Source organism: Onychostoma macrolepis, chromosome 24, assembly GCF_012432095.1.
Source record: "Onychostoma macrolepis isolate SWU-2019 chromosome 24, ASM1243209v1, whole genome shotgun sequence".
In the NCBI taxonomy this organism is placed as follows: Eukaryota; Metazoa; Chordata; class Actinopteri; order Cypriniformes; family Cyprinidae; genus Onychostoma; species Onychostoma macrolepis.
Genome location: NC_081178.1, coordinates 22,232,316 through 22,254,655, shown reverse-complemented (window position 1 = coordinate 22,254,655; position 22,340 = coordinate 22,232,316). Strand labels below are relative to the sequence as shown.

Sequence of the window (22,340 nt, the reverse complement as noted above, 5' to 3'; positions counted from 1 at the left end):
GTTATTCCCCCATTTTATGCTGCAAAGAGGACCAACGGCCACAGTATAACGATTAAGTTTATACATTTCAATTATTTTTTAAACAAATTACATACATGACATGGTCCATTCTTATTTATTAATATTTATACAAAATGTTTTAAGCAGCTGTATTTTTTACTCTATTATTAATGTTATATTTATAAGATAATGTTTAAGGATTATTCAAATCAATTTGATTAAAATTTAGTATGCAAATGTAAAGGATATTTGCATTAAACAAATCATTCTTGAATGAAAATGTGACAGTATAGCTTGAATAAAACAGCCCATAGTTACATGCTATTAAAAACACTTTGTTCCAATAATAAATACATTTATTTTGTTTTTATATTTTAGAACAGTTAATAAAGGACTCACTGCTGCTGTTAAGGAATGTTTAGTTCACTGTTTGTAATTTGCTTTAATGTATAAAAGTAAAAAAAAAAAAAATCAGTTATTAAAATAGTTAAATTGTTATAGGGAATGCGTTCCAAACGTTTTTGCTATTATATTAAACCATGAAATTTCACCAAAATTGGTACAGACTACAGACATTTTTTTATATCGTGAAAACACTTCATGACAAATTTTGTGCAAAATAGATCAATGGAATAAGAAAAAAAAAATATATATAAATAAATAATTATATAGATAAAAAAAGAAGAGCAATGTCAAAGACATTGTCGACAAACTCAGTTTTCATTAACTGCATACCAATTGCAATATTGATCTATAAAGCATTTTACAGTTCTCTACATTATATTCAAGTCTGAATTCAGGTTGTCCTCATCTTCTGAATCACCTCCCTCTTCCCTTCTCTTTTGTGTCTTTACCAACACATCATCCTAATCTGTGCTGTATTATGTCTGGACAATATATCCACCCAGTGCAAGGATGGAAAGAAGCTACTTGATCATCTTTAGCAAGCCAGAGAGACAAAGGTGATTGTGAGCATCAGTGGAGCGGAGCCGTGCTCCAGATCGAAATTCATTTTAGGCTGTGGCTTTCCCTGCGTCGCTGGTCTAGACAAACATTCTGTATCCAAGACTTGTGCTGGGCTCTCTCCAAAGCACTGCAGATAATTTCATTACGGAGCTGCAGATCAATGTCGCTTTGTGCTCTTTAAATACTGCACTGGTGAACTTGCAGGCTAATTGACTGGCCTTCTGTACCATCAATTGTTCATAACAAAGAGTCTTTTTGGTCTCAATCTATTTGCACAGTTGTTGAAATGTGTTTCTACATCAAATTCTTGATGCAATACAAAACTTCCTGTCAAGACTGATTACAATGGCTGCTATTCACTAACCAACCGTACAAACACATGTGCATAAAATCATGATTCATCGCATCAGTTTAGAATCAAATTGACTCTAAATTTATTACAAAAAAATCTTCTTTATATTTGCTGTAAATAAAAATACATAAACATGATGGATGAATATAAACTAGAATATATGGATGTATGGAAATAGACAAGACAGATAGATAGAAGAATAAACAAATGTCAATAGATGACAGATTAATGGACGGAAGGATATATAGGTAAATATAAATAACGGACGGATGGATGGATAAATAAATACAAATAAAAATACATGTACATGACGGATAGATACATAACACATAAATGATGGATAGATAAATATAAAAGTTGGATGGAATTAGAATAAACCAATCTAAAAAAAAAAAAAAAAGCAAACTACATTTTAAATGAATAAATAAACAAAAAACAAATATAAATGTTGAACAAACAAACTCATACCATGGAACTTTTTAAGTGTATTATTATTATTATTATTAGTATTAATAATTGTGATGATAATGATAATAATAATAATAAGATGATGAATGGCTGTACAGAAGTTATTGTGCAACAAGCCCTTACATGGAGATCACCAGGGTGTGTATTATGCTACTAATCAATAGTCCAGAATAATCCAGATTCAAATCACAAGGGTAAGAAATTACCATGCGTATGCACCTGTTGTGAATCCAGTGGACATTTAGTATGAGAGTGTTTTTGACTCACATAATTACGAAACTATTTGTGACTGAAACACAACGTCCTTAAGCTTGCTTGTAAAAACAGTGTCTAGCTTTAGTGCTCCTTCAAAGCTGAGCTAAAACTATTTAAATTCATCCTAGCGGAGCTGTTTGACTGGTAAAAGGGGACGCCCTCCCCTCGAGGGCTCGCTCCCACTTCAATGACAGAGCTTCTTCTGTGAGGCTTTTGGCACCGTGACAAGTCGCCATTGAAGAAAGACCTGACTGGCGTCACTCTGTCCTCACGTGTGAGTCTCTCGCGCACCCGCCCGCACAGACACGTATCCTATCAGAGGCTTTCAGGAACAAACCTTGTTCTCTGAATAGTGTTCTATCTGATGTTGGGTATCTCCCCTGAGATTCTGGTCACAGGACACAAAGGTACAACACAAAATGTCTCTGCACGCTGGTGACGCACTCGATTCTGACTTGCTGGGTGTGTAACAGCACTTTCTACATCATTCTGGGTTCTAAAGGCGTTTATCGGGGTGTATAATGAAATGTAATAGCACAACTGGTCACTACCTATTATCATTATATGCACAAAAAAGTTCCAAAATAAATTTGGAATGATATGAGGGCAAGTTAATGACGACTTAATATCCATTTTAAAAAAGAAGTTGATTGGGTGTCAGGGGAAAAGAGTTGCATCTGATGCCACTGCCAAATTTTGGATTCTTAAAAAAAAAAAAAAAAAACTGGTTATTTGCCTCAGTAGCCTTTACTTTTAATGCATTCATTTATTGGCTTTTTATGACTTTAATGGATTGGACTGTGAATAAACTATAAATGGAGAAAGAGAGATAGAGGAGAGGAAGGGGTCAGGAAATGACACCGGGTTTGAACTTCACACAAACACACCTGCACATGTACTACTGCTGCATTGAAGCTTCTCTGAACAGTGAACATCATACCCTCATTATATTTGTGCATATGTAACTGGTTTAATCTTGTGGAATAGTCAGCCTTCAAAATTCTAAGAATATAATGACATTTTGACAGAGGGAATGAAGACAGAATGAACTACATTGGCCAGTTTAGTAACAATGGCATTTGTTTGTGACAGTAAATCCTTTGACAAAATGATGAATTTAATTATTGAATGAATTATGACATTACTCACATTGTTCCAGATATGTATCTCTGTATTATTTGTGTGTGTGCATATATATATATATATATATATATATATATATATATATATATATATATATATATATATATATATATATATATATATATATATATATATATATATATATATATATATATATATATATATATATATATATATATATATGTATGTATGTATGTATGTGTGTGTGTATGTTTTAGGCAATCATTTTAGTAGTTGAACTTAAACACATTTTATTTCAGTTAATATTTTTAATTTATATTATTATTATTTTTTTTTTTTTGTAGTTTACGTTTTATCCAACAATAACAACACTGCTCCAAACTCGTATGCATTTCTGTTTTATGTGGAACTCAAAAGGTGATTTTTTTTTTTTTTTTTCTGCTAAAGTTATTTTGGACCATTCTGACTTCCTTTGTTAGGGCAAAAATGATTAAACATTATTATTATTATTATTATTTTACAATTTGATAATAGTTATTATCCATGTGTATTATTAATGGAGATGAGACCAGAAAAGTATCTAAGTATTCTGTAGTCCTCTGAAGTCATACGACAGATCTGTGTATAGAACAAACTAAAACTGAGGTTTACAAGCGAAGTTCTACTGCAAGCCTCATGAAGAAAAAAAAAAAAAAAAAAGTGTTGTTTGTGTGGTTGGATTGTTAGAAGCATATGCCATGTGGACTTCAATGGATCTTGCTCTTGGGCAAAAAAGCAAGCTAACTTGCAGTACATTCTGTATCAGTAATTCCATTTAAATATATACACACATTTTAATTCATATATTTTAGACATGAGTGTGTAAACCGTGCTGGGCAGTAACTGATTACATGTAATCTGTATTATGTAATCAGATTACAAAAACAAATAACTTGTAATTAAAATATATTACATTTTAAAATACTCAATCAGTTTAAAGTTACTTTTTATAAATTACATGATTACATATCAATCACACAATGGCAGTAAAGTATTCATTATTTGATTAAATTATTACATTTTGAATTTTTAATTCTAAAATTCTACTGCTTTTACACATCTTGGAATTCTTCCAGCTCTTCATCAACTCACAAACCCTCTGCAGTTCATAAAGTAGTGTTAAATACACTTCATGATGTTGATAAGAAAGAATGGAACATATTTTAGGTCAAAAGTAATCTAAAAATAATCAAGTAGTCAGACTACCTAATATGTGCAGTCCAAAAGATTATGTTACAAACATGTAATTTGTAACATACTACAATTTGTAAGTAATATCCAGCACCTTGTGTAAATGATAACAGAATTTTCTTTTTTGGGTCAGATTAAATTTTCATTTTTATATTCAAATTATGTGGATTGTGTATATTTCTGGGAAGAAAAGCTGTGTGTAGGATGCCGTTTTCAGTACAGTAAATAAAGAAACTTTGTGTGTACAGACAGAGGTTTACTGTACATATAGGAAACAGGCAATCTATTTACTTACTCTGTTTGATCAACCTCTTGTCAGCCACCACAACATTCTCCGCATCCACCACGATGACCTTCCCGTCCCGCGGGCCCACGGCGAAGTTATCAAAGCTGACGTCCAGCAGATAGAGAGCAAAGTCGAAGTCGTTGTTAGTAAGCTGCTCCGCAATGTCCATCAATTGCTTGGCCAGGTCTACTCTCTTTTCCCAGGGAGCATTGAAGAAACTCCACAGCTCCTCGCCCACGTAGTTCACCGCCACCATCCGCCCACAAGCACCCAGGTACTTCGCAAATGGCCAGCCTTCGTCTGAGGGGAAACTCTGAGAAGAGCACACAAGGGAACAATTTGGAGTTTATGTTCAATAAAAGTTAAAAGACCCTACTAAGCGAGTTTCGAAATTCCCATCGTACCCCATCACCGAACTTCAAGTTCAAATGAAACCGTTTCTTCGGCCAAGCTAAGTTGGCTACTCCATGTGAACTTCAAATACCTTCATAGAATACCAGTAAATTGGACTACGGGGAATTGTGATTGGTTTCAACGCTGACGGCGGTGCTTCTGGTGTCCAGACGTCGAATTGAAATGTTTTGAGATGAAAGCTAACAGCTCTGGTAGGAGGGCTACTTGAAGAGGGGGGAAAACACGACATCAATTGCATGCAAAACAGCAGGTTATTATTTTAATATGATGCTTGTTTTGTCTGACTTGCATAGAGGCAGGAAATTTGTGGATGCTGGGGAGGCATCTGTCAGTTGTGACTTTACTTTGCTAGCCTCTTCAGATACACACAAATGAGGCAAGTGAAGCAGCTGTACCCCAGCAACTGGGTTGGTCTCTCAGGGCCTTGAGTGGGCACGTCTCATTACAGCTCCTCTGTCTATTCCATCTACCGCAGCGTGGAAGTGCAGAGTCAATTAGATATGAAAGAGCACAAATTAGAGCAAAATAAAAGGAAAAACCAAATACATTCACTGTCCTGACCACACAATCTGGTTTGTTCAATCAGAGTGCCACTCTATTTTAATGAGTCATATTTGAAATGTACAAAACCTTCGTCTTGTTTTGCTCTGGGACCTTCTGGCTGATATTCAGCAATAATTTCACCTGCTTCATTTTTCCAAGCTACTCAAATGACTCACATGAGCTTCACTGATATTGACAGACAGCGCTGCGCAAGGGAAAAAGGTGTACGACTGCAATCGGATTCGCTTTTATTTCACCGTCAGAGAAATTTAATAGTCTAGTTTAATCTGCCTCAGAATCTTGTTAAAGTTTAATGTGGAGTCTCATTAATATTTCACCATACACATATTATTTAAAAACATACAATCAGTAAAAGGATGCAGAATAAAACAGCTTCTGTTCAGTCCGAGAGCTTTTTGTTACACACTCTTAAAATGGCAATGTAGAAGGGGAAAACAGACGTGGTATCGTCATGCGGCTATACTATGTATGCTATTTTTGCTGTATGTATATTGTACACATTATACAAATACTGAAATTTGGGGTGAGATGCTATTGGGTCAATCTCAAATAACACTGTCCGAGATCTTTTTAAAAATATTTTGTAGTCTTAGTATTTATGTTGGTTTTTGAAAATGTCAAATGTAATGTCTCAAGTAAAAGTTAATCATAAAGTGAAAGTGTATATATTCCTTACACCCTGAATAGATGGAATGTACACATCCTAATCAATTTCTAAAAGTATATATTTTTTTTAATAAATAAAATGCCACACACATATTTTGTAAAGGTATATAAAATACCTAATTCTAATCCTAATCCTAAATGTGTGCTTTTTTATTATTTGATTTATTTATTTTATTTTTTTAAAACCTAATTTAATTTTGCATATCATAAAAACAAACAAATCTGATATTTTAAGAGACATGGCACAAAGTCATGCAGTTTCTGCACATTTCTGCTCAATGGTCATACCACATGATTTTGATTTGATTATTTATAATAATATTTGAACAAACCTGCTTCACTAATAATAAAATATTATCCCAAAATACTCTATTCAAGAATGTCATCTTTTTAATCAGGCTTTTTCTTCATATCCTCCAGACAGCCCTTTTCTTCATAGCCCCAAAAACATTTATGCATTTAAAACATGTTTAATAGCAATAATAATATAAGAGGTATTCAAGTAATTTTTATAAGCAAATTAACATTTTTAAATAAAATTAAAGGATTCAGGCCAGAAAAAAAAATAAGCATCATGTTATTGACTTTGACTCAACAACATTTTTTTTTCTTGTTCTATTTGGCTTTACTACACTGAAATAAAAACGCTGCATTACATGACGCAATCACAGCCAATCAGACAACCTTTGATACTGCTTGTATATATTTTTTTCTTCACAAAATTGCAAAAATGCTAAATATTCGTAATTATTTGTCACTGAAACTCAACCTAATGAGATCATGACAACAATGTAGCTCACTACTGTATGACCAGTATTGTGACCTACAAACACATTGCAGTGCACTCATTATACAACAGCAATGTGACTGTCCCTCATCAGTTTTTTTTTGTGACAACCCCATCCTTGTCTTCCTGTCCATCTGTCATTCTATCAGCGGAACATGCAGAAGCTAGACAGCTTTGAAGCTGCACTATTAAAGCCTTTGACTCTAGCCACGGCCTCCAAGAAGGGACAGATGAGATAAGACTCAAACTATCAGGCCACGCTCCAGTTAGACCAACAAATCCAGGCGGTAAACAAAACACACACTCCCTCTAATCAGCACTAAACCGTGCCAACAATTTCTACAAATCCAATTTGTTCCAAAGCAGTATAAAATGGAGTGTGCAATAATAACAATATTAGCTCACTCTGATATTAGTAATTAGCGTGAGGCAAAGCGGAAGCAGGAAAGCTTCTGGGAGTAAGGCGGTCAATACTCTATAAGAGGACTGGGTCAATCAGCAGCCTCACAGCGCTGCTCATTCCCAGCACACTTCCTGTGAGGGTTTGATCAGGGGCTCTCTAGAAAGAAGGGGGGGGGGAAATCCACAGAGAAGGGAGGAATACACCTTGCAAACCTCAAAGAGAGGGATTTGAATGGAGAAACAGCAGGCCAATCGCTTTTTTGTTGGGCTTTGTTAAAGTCTTGCTCTGTTAATGAGGGTTAAGGGTGGCCTTTAGCAAAGAAAGACCTGCGTAAGGAGGCCCTAAGGCTATTCGGCATCACATTTGCAGCCACTTTTATGTAGTTCATGCAGCAGCAGCTGTCAGTCTGGGACTCAAAGATGGCTGAGTGAACAAGGGCCAGTGTGAGAGAGAATTGTGGGCCAGCTGACAGAATTGTCAAAGTTTGGGGATGGCACTCCACTGGAATATGCTAAACTCTTCCTGTGCTGACAAGATGGGGGTTAATGGTTATTGGTTAATTGTTTTAACATGGGAATATACAAATATTAAATATTTTACAATTTATAAAAATATATGAAAATAAAACAGAATACACAATACAATACATGCACACACTACTGCTCAAAATATTTTTACAAAAAATATTCAGCAAGGATGCATTAAATTGATCAAAAGTGGCTGTAGAACAATTATAACCAAAGATTCATTTTTCAAGGAAAAAAGAAGAAAAAAGATAGCTGCACAACTGTTTTCAACACTGAACATAATAAGAAATGTTTATTAAGCAGCAAGTCAGCATATTAGAATGATTTCTGAAGGATGATGTGACACTGAAGAATAGAGTAATGATGCTGAAAATTCAGCTTTTCATCACAGGAATAAATTACAATCTAAAATTATTTAAAATAGAAAACAGTTACTTTATATTGTAATTATATTTACCATTTTAATTGCATTTTTGAGCAAATAAATACGGCCTTAATGAGCAGAAAAGACTTTAAAAAATATTTATAAAAATCTTACTAACTCCAAGTGTTTGAACTATTATTTTTATTAGTAGTAGTAGCTGTTAGAATGACGTTATGACTGAAATCTCATTTTGGTAAATGTAACTTTTGTAAATTTTTGCCACTGTCATGTTAGCACACATATGTTATATTGAACACATCTGAAAAATAAATAAATAAATAAATAAATAAATAAATAAATACATAAATAAATAAATAAATAAATCTATATAATACACACACATTGACAAAATATTTATCATCATTAAATTCCCAATTCACCCACTATTGGGTGATGTTATGGCCTCTTTAAATGTCTTCACAACAAACATTAAAATAATTGCCGAATAATTTAGAAAAAGTGAAGTATTTCAGTGTTTTAGTTCATGGATGCTCTGCAAATGCTCTGCTAATTTGACGTTCCCCCCAGTGCACTTAATACTCTAATCCAGTATCCAGGAGTTATTAACGTTACCAATGAGGCGTTGAAGTGGCAAAATAAATTGGAAACTGGGGTCTCATTTAACATTGACTAAACTTTAATATTAATAAAAAGAGGTGCTTGGGTGGAAATCTTTCCCTTTATCTCTCCCTCTCTCTCTCTCTTTTTTTTTTTTTTTTTTTTAAGAAGCATCTATTTTATGAGAGAGAGAGAGAGAGTGTGTGAGTGAGTGAGTGAGTGTGTTAATTGGTAGCATTAAGAAGTGCTGAGTGCACAACTCCACCTGAAGTGATACAGTGGCCACTCAGAATGATCAGTGGGAAATTTCCATTCTTATCCAGACAATAACCAGTGGCTTTCTCCCTCCACTGTTATTTCTTGAAAGGAGCTGTATTCAACATTAGACTTTTCCCCTGAAATCAACTTGAATGTTTGGCCCAGGTTTCTGATCAAAAGGGTTGTGCATGACTTTTCATTACTCTTTCCTGACATGTATCCTTGAAAATAGTCAGGTTATTTTTGCTACTGTACCTATAACACATAAATATGTAAATTATCTCTGTTATGGCTGATAACCACACCCACAGGGTAACAGAAGAAAAAATATGTACAAAAGCTTGCTGTGCCCTATAGCAGCGCACATGGATGTTTTTGGCCTGGAGTAAATGCTGTGGCTGTGTATTTGAATCTCCTTATTGACAGGTTTGAACATTGTTTAGTTGTTTATTTTAAAGGGGTCATATGATGCGATTTCAAGTTTTCCTTTCTCTTTGGAGTGTTTCAAGTAGGGCTGCACGGTATATCGCAAAATTATCGTTATCGTGATAATAGTATATGCGATATCCGTATCATATAAATTAAATTTACTTTATGTGCCAAGCATTTGTTGCATGCATAGGTTTTCCAAATTTGACCAATCAGATGGTGCCTTGCTATCTTTATAGCCGCCTCCCAAGTAGGTGCTATATGCTATTGGCTAGACCGGGCCCAAAGGTGAATCTAGTGGCTCAGAGCAGAGAGTGGAAAATAAATATGGCGGGAGTAGAGACAAGCGAGGAAAATAACAGCAGCGAAGAACTTGTGCCTAAAAAGAACTGCACGTCTGAAATATGGCGGTATTTTGGCTTCAAGAGAGAAGACGTGTCACAAATGCAGGTACTGTGTAAGTCGTGCCGAAAAACTGTGGTCACGTCGAGAGGAAATACAACTAATCTCCACCGTCATCTGGAACACAACCACAGGGAGCTATATGAAGACTTCCGAAAATGTACAGACAACAATCGATCAAAGTTTTACAAATGCGACGCCTTACGGAAAAATGTCGAAATGCCACAAGGAATTAACAGATGCTATCACACGCTTTTTAGCTAAAGACATGATGCCTGTTAACACCGTGAGCAAAGAATTTAATAATTTAATAATATTTATTTTTATTTAAAAAAAAACAGGCAAGGCAAGAAAATATTTTGTTTAAAAGATTATCTTGTTTTAAGATGCTCTTGATGATTGTATGGTTACATGTGAATAAAAAGCAATGTTTGAGAGTAATGCATTTTGTGTTTGCAGGTCTATGGTAACAGCAAACCAGAAATCAGAATATCTGCTCAGTTTTTCAGTCATTCATAATGTTTTAAAGTCTAAATGTTTGCACTTTCCTTGACAGTTTTTTTTTTTTTTTAGCCTGAATTAGATTTAATTAGATCAGAAGAATATCTATTAACTGTTTATTTTAGCATGATCATTACATAAATAAATGATTTTTAAAAAATATCAAAAAAATAAAAAAAGATTTCTCTAGGGAAATATCGTTATCGCAATATTCAACAACAGTATCGCATATCGCATATTTTCCCAATATCGTGCAGCCCTAGTTTCAAGCTGTTTGTGCATAGATAAGATCCTGAAGTTGCAAAGACTAAAGTCTCAAAACCAAAGAGGTGTTCTTTATAAAAGTTAAGACTCAACCATGCCCCCCTAAAACGGCTCATTCAAAAATACCCCCACGTCTACGTCATGGGTGGGGAGATTTGCAAAACACCGCCTAAACGCATACGCAATGAAAGAGGGTGGGACTTCTATTCTCGCTGTAGTATTGTTGCTGCCGCTGGTGCCGCCATGTCCTGGAGACGCTGTGTTTCATTGTGAAAGTGAAACTACTTAGTTTTGGCTTCCAAAAGATGACACAACTAGAAATCAGTGGTTAAGTTGTATTTACAACACTGTTCCAGAACAGTTCAATCCAATATTCGAGAGTGTGCAGCACATTTTACGGAGGACTGTTTCCTGAACCTGGGAGTAGCCTGCCAGCTATGCTCAAAGACTATTTTTATAAAGTGGGGCAATTCCAACTTTGCAAGGACAGTCTGGCGCTTGTAAGTATGTTTTCATATTTAAAGAATTTGCCACTGACTATTCAAAAGTGTGTTTTGAGCAGTGTAGAGTAGTGCTTGTTGTTTGTCGTTTCTCCGATCACAAATGCAGACATGGTAATGTTTACGCGGCACGTAAAAAGTCAGTATAAGTCATTATAATCAGTAATTATGTCCCCACTGGATGCAACAAATGCCTCATTTATAATGGGTTTTATTGTTTTTGTGTCGCGCGCCGGGACACGGCATCACAATACGGTAAGGGGCATAACATTTCCGTCTCACGCTTGAGGTATTTGGACCAACACAACACACTGGACAGCTGGCCAATCAGAGCACGCCTCGCTTCTCAGAACGATAAGCTTTGTAAAAATCGGCGCATTTCAGAAAGGCAGGGCATAAAGGAGCAACAATAATGTACAGTATGTGGAAAATAATGTGTTTTTTTAACCTTAAACCGCATAGACACATTGCGTTACACCAAATACACAAAATAATGTTCTTTTTAGCAACATCATATGACCCCTTTAATCAATTTTGATAACGTCATTTAATTTACATTTAGTAGCAGCTACTTAATTATTTATTTTCTATACCAAATGTTATACATGCAACTTAATTGAACCTATATACAGTATTGTCTTGTTTATTTCAATGGGTTTTGAAATGTGCAACTCAGGAGCCTAATTCAAATCTTGTAAAACCAACAGGAATACCAATCCCAATTTTAATCACAGTCCTGTTAATAACTGTAACCACAATGGCATTTAGAATATAGCTACATATAACTAATAACAACATAATAAATAAGGTATTAAGTATTTGTGACTTGTGTAAGTTTTATTTCGGCTAAATGTCATTTAATAAATCATAAAAATGGTCAAACCGGGAGGATGAAAAAAGATAACATAAGGAAGAGAGAATAAGAGACAAACCATGCACCCAGCAGATCTCTAGAGAATCTCACCCTGCTGAAAATGAAACAGCCTCAGACAAATGGCTTTCCTCCAGAGGAGAGGATGAAAAGAGTAAACCTGCAGTTTTTACAATGTCATGCCCTTCCAAACAGCATCTCACATGAGAGCAGCTCTTTTGTGTGCTTGTGTTTGTAAGAGTGGATCTTTGGGTCAGATAACAATTTGCTAAGACTATTGTTAATCAATGCGATTTCTGCAATCTGACCCCACACATGTAAAGATGAAAAAAAAAAAAAAAAAAAAAAAAAAAAGTGTGCGAGAATTGTGTTTCTTTGACAAGCTTTGTCAGATAACTACAATTTGTACTAATATACAGAGACAGTTCACCCAAATACGACTTTTTTTTTTTTTTAATGTGATAGAATGTGTGTCATTTAATGTGCTTCAGAGTTGTTTTTCCATAGTGTGTGACATTTGTTTATATTCTTATCTGTAAATTCAAAAGAGTATTACTGTTTTTCAAAAAGGTTTATCCTGGCAGTAAGCGAGACCCTATTAAACATCAAAGACTTCATTAAATCACTGAGTGCATATGTGCATTAACCACAGAGTGCAACAGAAAAAGGGAGCGTAAAAATCTGAACTAAAATAATAATGTTTATAAAATATTTGTTGAGGTTTAACATTTACTGTATTTTATTGAAATCATTCATGTAATGAACATTCTTGGAGTCAGTGTATGTGTGTGTGTATATATATATATATATATATATAATTTTATTTTTTATTGGGGGGTATATAAAGTAATATTTTTATTCAGCAAGGATTCTTTCAATTGATCAAAAGTGATTATAAAGACATATGATGTTTATATAATTCTAATGTTACAAAAGATTGACTGTATATTGATGTTGTTCTTCTGAACTTTCTATTCAAAGAAACCTGAAAGAAAAAAAAAAAAAAAATCTACTTAGCTGTTTTCATATTAATATTTTTTAGAATGAATATTAGAATGATTTCTGAAGGATCATGTGAATGGAGTAATGACGCTAAAAATTCAGCTTTGAAATCACAGGAATAAATTACATTTCAAAATGTATTCAAATAGAAAACATTATTATTATTATTATTATTAAAATAATAATAATAATAATAAATATATATACACATTTCAAAATGTTACTGTTTTTGCTGTACTTTGGATCAAATAAATCCAGGCTTGGTCTCTTGGCAGGCTTGGTGAGCAAAAGAGACAAAAAAAAAAACAGTTTTTGAACAGTACGATTTTTAATGTTTTTTTGTTTGTGTACATTATTTAATTTAATAATAACTTAATTATACAAACTTTATTTATATATGATGGAAAATAAGACCATATTTTTGAGCCTAGTTGACTTTCTTCTTACAGGATAAATGTTGTGACAGACTAAGAAACTTATTTTTAAATGCAAGTACCTTTTCTAAATATATTTAGAGAACCTTTATGTTGGGATTTGTTTTTGTCAAAAATATATTTTAATTAATATTTTATTATCTGAATGATAGTATTAACAGAATGCATGAGTATTTTAGTTTAATTGAGAATTGTCATTCAATCCACCATTCCTGTGGAACTCCAATTACGATATTCTGCATTTAATAAACTTTGTTAAACAAGGTAATTGCTGGGCAGCTATGTAGAATCCACAGCACCTACAAAATATGATTGGCTCTCATGAGAGACACTGGAATCTTTGAATTAGTCAGATACGGTTAGAGAGTGTGTACTGAAGATTGAGATGGCCCTATGATACGTGACTAACATGCCTTTTAATTATTCCGTATGAAATGCAAATATAGGTAAAAATGTCAAAGGTGAAATTGGCTGAAAATATGTGCTGGTGTTTAATTTAACAGCATGGCACGGACATCATTAAGCAGATGTTCTTGTTAGTGCTTCATCTTGTCCTGTACTGGATCAGTCACAGAATTAATTTGTTGGCCCAGTAAAATTTCCATCACAAAATTATTGTTATTGGCTTGTCTGATTGTCTTGTAATGCTGCTGTTCTGTCAACCAACACCTGCTAAACCATTAAAACAACCCTAACAAATAATATGGTCCCACTATTTCATTGCTCTAGTTTAAACCTCTTCCTGTGTCAGCCAGAATTCTTTTTAAAACACACTTGTATAATAAAAATGTGCCAATAGCAGATTTTAGCATGATCATTAGAACATTACAGTTTGAAACTAGCGCGTATGAAAAATATAGCGGAGGACAAAGACTGAGCTACTGCGAATAAAGTGCATAATACAATTTTTTCAAAACATGTGACAAACGTTATATGAAGGGCTTTAAAAAAAACTTGTAAGATATGGAAACCTATAGTTTTGTTTCAGTTTAAAACGGCTCTGATAGAAAGGCTGTGCCGCTGACAGAGATTCACGCGGTTTAATGTGTTTGAGATGTGCTGTTTTTCTAAATGCATAACTTACATTTCACAGGTATATTATTCATCTGTAAATGTTAGAAAGCCATGGAAATATTTCCATTTTGCTGTCAGAAGTGCATGAGCTTTTGCTTTGCGATTCTCCGCTAAACTTCACAGACTTTATTGAACGAACGAGCGCCGCCGCGCGCCAAACAGTGAGCGCAATGTAATAGGAGCGCTATAATTCTGACTAAAATATACATTTTGCTCAAATATTTGTAGTCAATAAACAATAAATGTGACATATTTAGAATTTTAAACCTACAAGTAAGTGTGTTTGTATGATAGCACTAACTGTAAAGTGACTATAATGGGGTAATCAAAACCTTTTTACTCAATTAGTCTGTGCTTTTTTTTTATCATTTTCATTTTTAGTTTAGTAAATTTAACTTCTAATTTTTTTGTTTTTAGACTGCAATGTTACAATGTAATGTGATTTTAACCCTTTTTTAACTTAATATATGCCTATGGTTACACTACGTGACATGATTACAAAAGCGTAGAAAATACCGAGATATATACCGTCTACCGCAAACCAGCCAAAAAATACTGAGATATGAATTTTTGCTCATATCGTCTAGCCCCAAGCAAAACCCTTTGAAAACAGGTGCGAAATATGCTGATACCATATCACAGCAGCGCTCTGTCTATAAGCTTTGCATACCCAAACCATTTGAGAGAATGAACTCACGAATGGACTAAATATTGACATTACTATAAATTCCTTTTTCATTTGAGGTGTAACATAAGGCTTACATAAGAAAATGTTTGATATACATACGTAACTCTCTGTAAATTATTTATTTGCGATACTATGGCAATTGTCAGCAAATCTGTGCCAGTTACAGAGGGATTCAGGCGAACAGATCCAAAACAGCTTTGGCACCTAAGATCTATTGCTATGAATCGTTGTATATTATTGTTTTGGGTTATCACTGTTTGGTTGGTATGTGGGTGATTTCATGCGCAAGATAAGCTGTCGGTGATTCTTGATTACTGAAAATGACACTGTATTTTATGTAAAATTTACTTGACTATACCAAATTAAGAAAAAAAAAAAAAAAATACTAACTGATATTTTTATGAAGCAAAGCAATTTTTAAAAGTCCACTGATAACAAATCTTACTTTTTTTGGCATAGACAAAGTATGATACACGTTATTGGACAACATGCTTGCACAAACTAATCAAAGTGAACATTTCTGAGAAGTTTTACTGTTCCATTTGTTTTCCCCATGCTTGTCCAATTCTGCATTTGACACTTGCCACTTTTGAGTGTATATACAAGGGCTGTGCAAATAATCGAATGCGATGATCATGTGCATCTCATCAGTAAAGCCGGTTCTGTGATTAGTAGTAAATCCCCATCACCGGTTTTCAGATGGAGCGGCATTTAATACACAGAGCCGTAGTTCACTGACAAGCTACGGAATATCGCTTTCATAATCACAGGCAATACATTGCTGATTGCCATCTGAAAACAGGTCTTAGGGCAACTTTGATGAACTTTATATATCGGGAAAGGTCCATGGGTCCATAAATACTGTCAGATCCGCCAAGTTGAAATCTGTCATGGTCATATAGTTCTCGACACAATTGTTATTGAGCCAAATATGGCTTTAGAGCTGCAGTAAAAGACATTAGCTGATTATCTGATGGGGGAAAAAAAGGAAAAATTTGGAACTGGTAAAACATCTACTATAATATAATGAAAGTTTAATGATATTTATGTTGCTTGCAAAACATGTATGCACAATGCAGTTTACAGCATATTCCAGTCTGGTAGGGTGGGGGATGAGTTTTAGAATTAGGGATCCCATTACCTTGGCATGCAGATGTGTGCGTTTACCCAAATAGATGTTAACTGCAGCCCTAAACGGAGGCTCAAACATTACACATTATAGACAACAGTAAATAGCAGTCATCCCTCCCAGTGTTTCAGGTATAACCGTCATTAACCGCCTTTCTCATTTAAAACGCTCTGCCAAGGTGTGGTGAAATTCTGCACATTTTCTCCAGTCGTCAATCCCTGGGATCAGTGACAAACACGTCAGGACAAGCATCTAGCACCGATTCAGATGAAGAGTGAGTGACGAAATGCTACAGTAAATGTGAAGAAAAAAAAGCAATGTGGATGAAAATATCCTCTCACAGGCTGTGAAACATATTACACAGTCTGATAAGCCAATTTAAAGGGCTGTTGAGGAAGAACTAAACGCAAGTTGTTTTGTTCTTCACATTAAATGACTGCCCTTTTCCCTCAAACCCTGTCTTTGACCTGCGGTCCGCCACGCAGGCGTGGAAGCAGAACAGCCCCCATCTGGCATTTTGCTTGGCCATTAAATTTTAAAACAGAGTCAGTCTACAGAGAGAACTCATCCCTGCGGGGTGCCATGCTTATTCTACAGCTTGGCAGACTTTTCTCCACCCCTTCCCCCAAAATCTCCCTCTCTGCATCCCATCCCAGATTACAGACCACCAATCCACCAGCTGAGCACAAGAACGAGTGAAGAGAAGGGGAGATAAAGTGCTGAAGGTTTTGTTCTGTATACTCAGTCTACTGGTCTATTTTTGAACAAGCAGAAGCAAGGTCTTTAAAAAGGCATACTGTATATAGTTCATTAAAAAAAAAATGAAAATTATGCAATTTAATCATCTTCAAGTTGTCAAACCTGCATGAACGTCTTTCAGTTGTTGAACAAAAGATGATATTTTGAAGAACACTGGTAACCAAACAGTAATATTGGTAACCAGATAGTAGCCACTGACTTTCATAGTATGGAAAGAAAGAAAGAAAGAAAGAAAGAGAAAGAAAGAGAAAGAAAAAGAAAGAAAGGACTATGGAAGTAAACAGCTACCAACTGTTTGGCTACCAACATTCTTCAAAACATCTACTTTTGGGTTCAGCTAAAGCTAATTATGATAGAATTTTCATTTTGGGGTATATAAGAAATAAAACACAATTTATTTTATAATTTTTTTCACAGGGATATTTCTCTTTCTCTAACTACACTTTAATATTATACAGTAGTAATACTGATTATTAATACATTGGCAAAAAAAAAAAAAGTTCGAACAAACAGAAAAAAAAAATAATCAGTTGAAACTTTTAGTATTTATTGTACTTCCTTTAATTTATGCTTTTTGTCTGGAAAGGATTATTTTCAATACTATATTACAGTAATGAGTCTACTAGGTAGCAGCTGCATCATGTGTAGTCATTACTAGTATTACAGTTAGGGTCGGGTATCGTTTGAATTTGATCAATTCCGATTCCGCTTATGGATTCTGATTCTTTTCGATTCCCAGTTTCGATTCCAATGTGATTAAATAATAGGGATGCACGATATCCAATACGCTGATATATTTCATCTCATTTTGACCGATAGCCGATAGCCGATGCCGATACCGATACATTTCCTTTTGTTTGGAAACAACACCAAGTCTCTCCTGTGTGGAAATTATAAGCTAATTAATTGTAATTTTGGTTATTTTTTAACAAGAACATATTTGTTAGAATTAAATAAACAATAATGAAGTTATTTTATAATGACAGTACATTGAAAATATCTATAAATAAACTATATATTAATCTCTGCATTTATTTTTCAGAAAGATGCAGTAGTAACCTTAACATTGTAATTTAAGATTTAACATTTGTTGATGGTCTAAAGCAAAATCGTTTATTTAATCTTTTAAAATATTAATGCCTTATTCTACATCCCTAATCCTACCCAATACCTAAACTTAACAACTACCTTACTAACGATTAATAAGAAGCAAATTAGGAATTTATTGAGGGAAAAGTCGTAGTTGTAGTTATATATAAAATTATTGAATTTACAAGTGTCGTGTTTGTGATTTTTTTTGTTTTTTTATTCATGTAAGCTATAGCTTCTGACCTTTAAATCAAAACATACTCATGATTTTCTGACATCAATTACTGCTTTATTTAATCAGAAACAGTCTAAATGTTATTTGTGTATTTTACTTTCATGTTATTAGAAGTTGGCCAACAGCACCCCCTATGGAATTAAAACTCCTTACTGAGCGGGCATTAGGACCCTGAACACATGCGAGTTAATGTATTCCTCTAATTGGCAAGACATGTCGCATAATTTTTCATATCGGGCCGATGCCGATATTTACATTTAAAGCCATTATCGGCTGATTCCGATATCAGTCCGATAATATCATGCATCCCTATTTGTAACAGAAATAATGATACTGTGTGGTTGAAAAGACTGTGAAGCTGTTTCATTCATGACAGATGACAGCTGCTCTCTTTAGGTCAGCAGCAGTGCGAACGCAAATTTTAAATGTTCAAAACACACTGGTGTGATCGTACGCTGCACGGACGAAACAACTGATCACAACATTGATCGCACACGTCAAAGGTTGAGGAATGAAACAGACGTATCATTGTAATTTAGGAATAGAAACACATTAGTGTTTGAATCGTGTTCGCGATCTTTAAGGATCTATTTAATTAAAGTGCTTTGTCATGTTGGTGGTGACACCTCTCTTGCAACATGTCTCTTGCAACAAGTGCTTCGATTAGCGAGCAAGGTCCTGGCAGATCGCTAGGTCTGGTCCTCACAGATGAAGGAAAAAAAAATAAAAAATAGGAATGTATAGGAATCGATAGACGGAACTGAAATCTTAATTTGACAACAATTATATGATTCCTGACCTTAAGTATCCGATTCTTGAATCGGAATTGATTTTCGATTCCCAACCCTAATTACAGTAATGAGATTTTTATTTATTTATTTAACAAATAGAAGAATTTGTTGGATAAATATTTTAATGAAAATGTACAGTTCGCAAAAAAAAGTCCTAAAAGGTTTAATTTCATGTGTAAATAAGATAATTTTGCAAATAAACTACGATCTGTTTTGAAATACAACTGGGTATTTTCTATAAGATTCAATTTGTAGGGATTTTTTGAGCACTTCAGACACAAAGCATGTTTTGTATAGTGTGCACTAAAAAGTGTGACAAGCTTCATCCAAGACAGCAGCAGACAGAGTTAAGGGAAATATTATTCTAAAATTAAGCACATTTCAGGCAAATTAAAATTAAACTTATCTAAAGTGTATGTGTAATGTTATTTTGTTTCATGTGGCTAGAATGAATGGACAGTTCCTGCCAATGTAGAACTGCCAATGTTTTTTTTTTTTTTTTTCTCCCTATACCAAAAATTGTTTTGATGAGATATAATTTTGGAAATAGATTATGTCCCACTATAAATTAACCAATCTGTGTACACTCAAATAAAACCCCTCTTAGCTGTACTAAATAAAATGATGTAACAAGTTATGTAGTACACCTTAATGTTACCTCTAAAATGTGAATAGGTCACCTTATGAAACACCTCTGAGAGACACTTGCAAAATGGCGTGAGGTGGTGAGCAGACATCTGTTTCTTGTTGTGGAGTTGGACCACCATACACTAGACCAGCGTTTCCCAATCCCAGTCCAGCGGAATATCCGGTGATGTCCACTTCGCAGGGCACTTACGGTCGAATAGAACAAACGTCGTACGTGATAAGAGATACATAAGAAATATGCAGGACAGGGACTGGGAAACGCTGCACTAGACAGACTACATATCCATTTAGAAGGTGTGAGTTTTATTAGCTGACAGGATTGCAAAAGTGTGGGAGGCACCAGTGACCAACAGAGCAGAAAAATAACTTGGCATTCATTTTCTGCAAGGGCATCATCCTTGAATTTAAAGAACCACCAAAAAAAAAAAAACAGACCGTGTGCTTATGAAAACTGACTCATCCCATAAAGCAGCACACATGATGTTATCTGCACATGATGTTCTTGAAACGGTCTTGGTTGTCTTTTTACTGAATAACCTCAACTGAAGGCTACAACGTAGTTACAGTAGTTTTTGTTGTTGTTTTGAGCATAAACCTCACTAAATTTAGTCTTTGCTAAAAGGTAAGAAAATAAACTTAATGCAAGATATATTTCCTGAAAAGAAGTCTTAATATCTAATGCAATTTTGCTCCTTGTTTAAATGGAATTCTTATTCACGTCTAAATTACCTAACATTACCTACCTAGCTTGCAAAAACTTATAACAATGGTAGAAGAGAGGGAAGAGAAGGAAAAATACAGACTTACAGCTTACACAGACACACATCAATGTTTAAAACCTAACTTCTCCATGAAGAATCTGAACGGGATTACCGTTATGGTTTACAATACACATTCAGCAAACAATGTGCAAATGCAGTGGCTTAAACATCATCTGCTAATTGGCAATTGACTGGCTGTGTTCGAAACCCTTTAATGCAGTTTTTACTTAATGCTATCTTACTTTATCAAAACCCTGCCCTCATTTGACTCCACAATCCAGGGGGGGGGCTTTCAGAAGTACCGTTTTGCCATTTTTTCTCCAGCTGAACTCACAAACTATGTCAGGTGCAGGGAGGAGCGTCTCGACAAGCAGCCATTCTGGAGGCAAGCACTGCACCCTTGACTGCGTTAACCCCACAGGCCTGTCATGTCCTGTTGTCAAGCTGGCTGAGCAGGCAGAGCCTATGCTAACGCTGGGGCTGTTAACAAAGTACCATGCTCCTGGCTAAATTTGAGCAAGGTCACCTAAACCAGCCTCTACATCAATTGAACATGACCTCATGCATCACAGCTTCACAGACAGAAGATAAAATGCAGGGAACGTCAGCTCATGAAAGTGTGAATTAATAACCATCTCTGAAAAGAATGTGGGTCACAGAATATCCTCAACTTATTCAAGAAATCAGCAGAGAACAAAGCATAATGCAGCTTTAAAGGTTAAAATTTGGCTGCTTGAAAGAGGAAAATTTTACTGTTTATATGAAGTGTGTAAAATAAATACAATGGTTGGCTTCAGCATTTCATGGCAGGATTGTGGGCCTTTTAAAACAAAGGCCTTTCGTATATGCGATTCATTATTTCTGGCCATCATATTGCTTTCTAAAAATATTTATTCCTTTGGGACGAATTGCTTTACACGTGACTTGCAGCACGGTGAATTCAGCGGACAGAAAAGGGGAGCATGTTGTGGGCCAACCTTACAACAGCGCTGAGGATTGGTTTCCACTGACAAAAACAGGCCGGTTTTCTCACACAGCTGAGAGGAAGGGCCGCTTTCCTGCCAGAAACCTCACAGTAGATTGGAAACTGAAGCAGCGGTGAATGGCGTCATGGTATTTTACAAAAATACAGAGTAAAAGAAGTGGGAGTGACAAGTTTTGTGAGAGAAAAACTAGTTCTGCTTGAATTCATTCTCAGAAAATTAGGTGATTATGGATGGCTTAATTACAGTACAAAAATATGCACAACATAAAGAGAGAAGTACCAGAAAGCACTATAATACTGCTATGTTAAATTGACATTTACCACAGGAGTACTCTGGAATTTTTTTATTTTTTGGACTTGGAAGGATGCTAATTTTGTGGTATTATTTAAAGTACCTTAGAAGAGCACATACAGTAAATACTACTATACATGCACAGTGTAGGTATGTAACTAAATTTGTCAGAAAAATGGCAATAGCTTGGCTACTTAAAATAATTTGTGTAATGTAGCTATCCT

General features: G+C 34.8%; 1 protein-coding gene across 2 annotated transcripts in view; it reads right to left on the bottom strand.

Moving 5' to 3' along the window:
• Window positions 1-22,340, bottom strand: part of dipk2ab (divergent protein kinase domain 2Ab) — a 38,497-nt gene that overhangs the window by 3,528 nt on the left and 12,629 nt on the right. For both annotated transcript variants that reach the window (XM_058765758.1, XM_058765759.1), the window contains one exon: window positions 4,671-4,974. In XM_058765758.1, coding sequence (XP_058621741.1) covers window positions 4,671-4,974 — 304 coding nt within the window. The remainder of the gene's footprint in view (window positions 1-4,670; window positions 4,975-22,340) is intronic.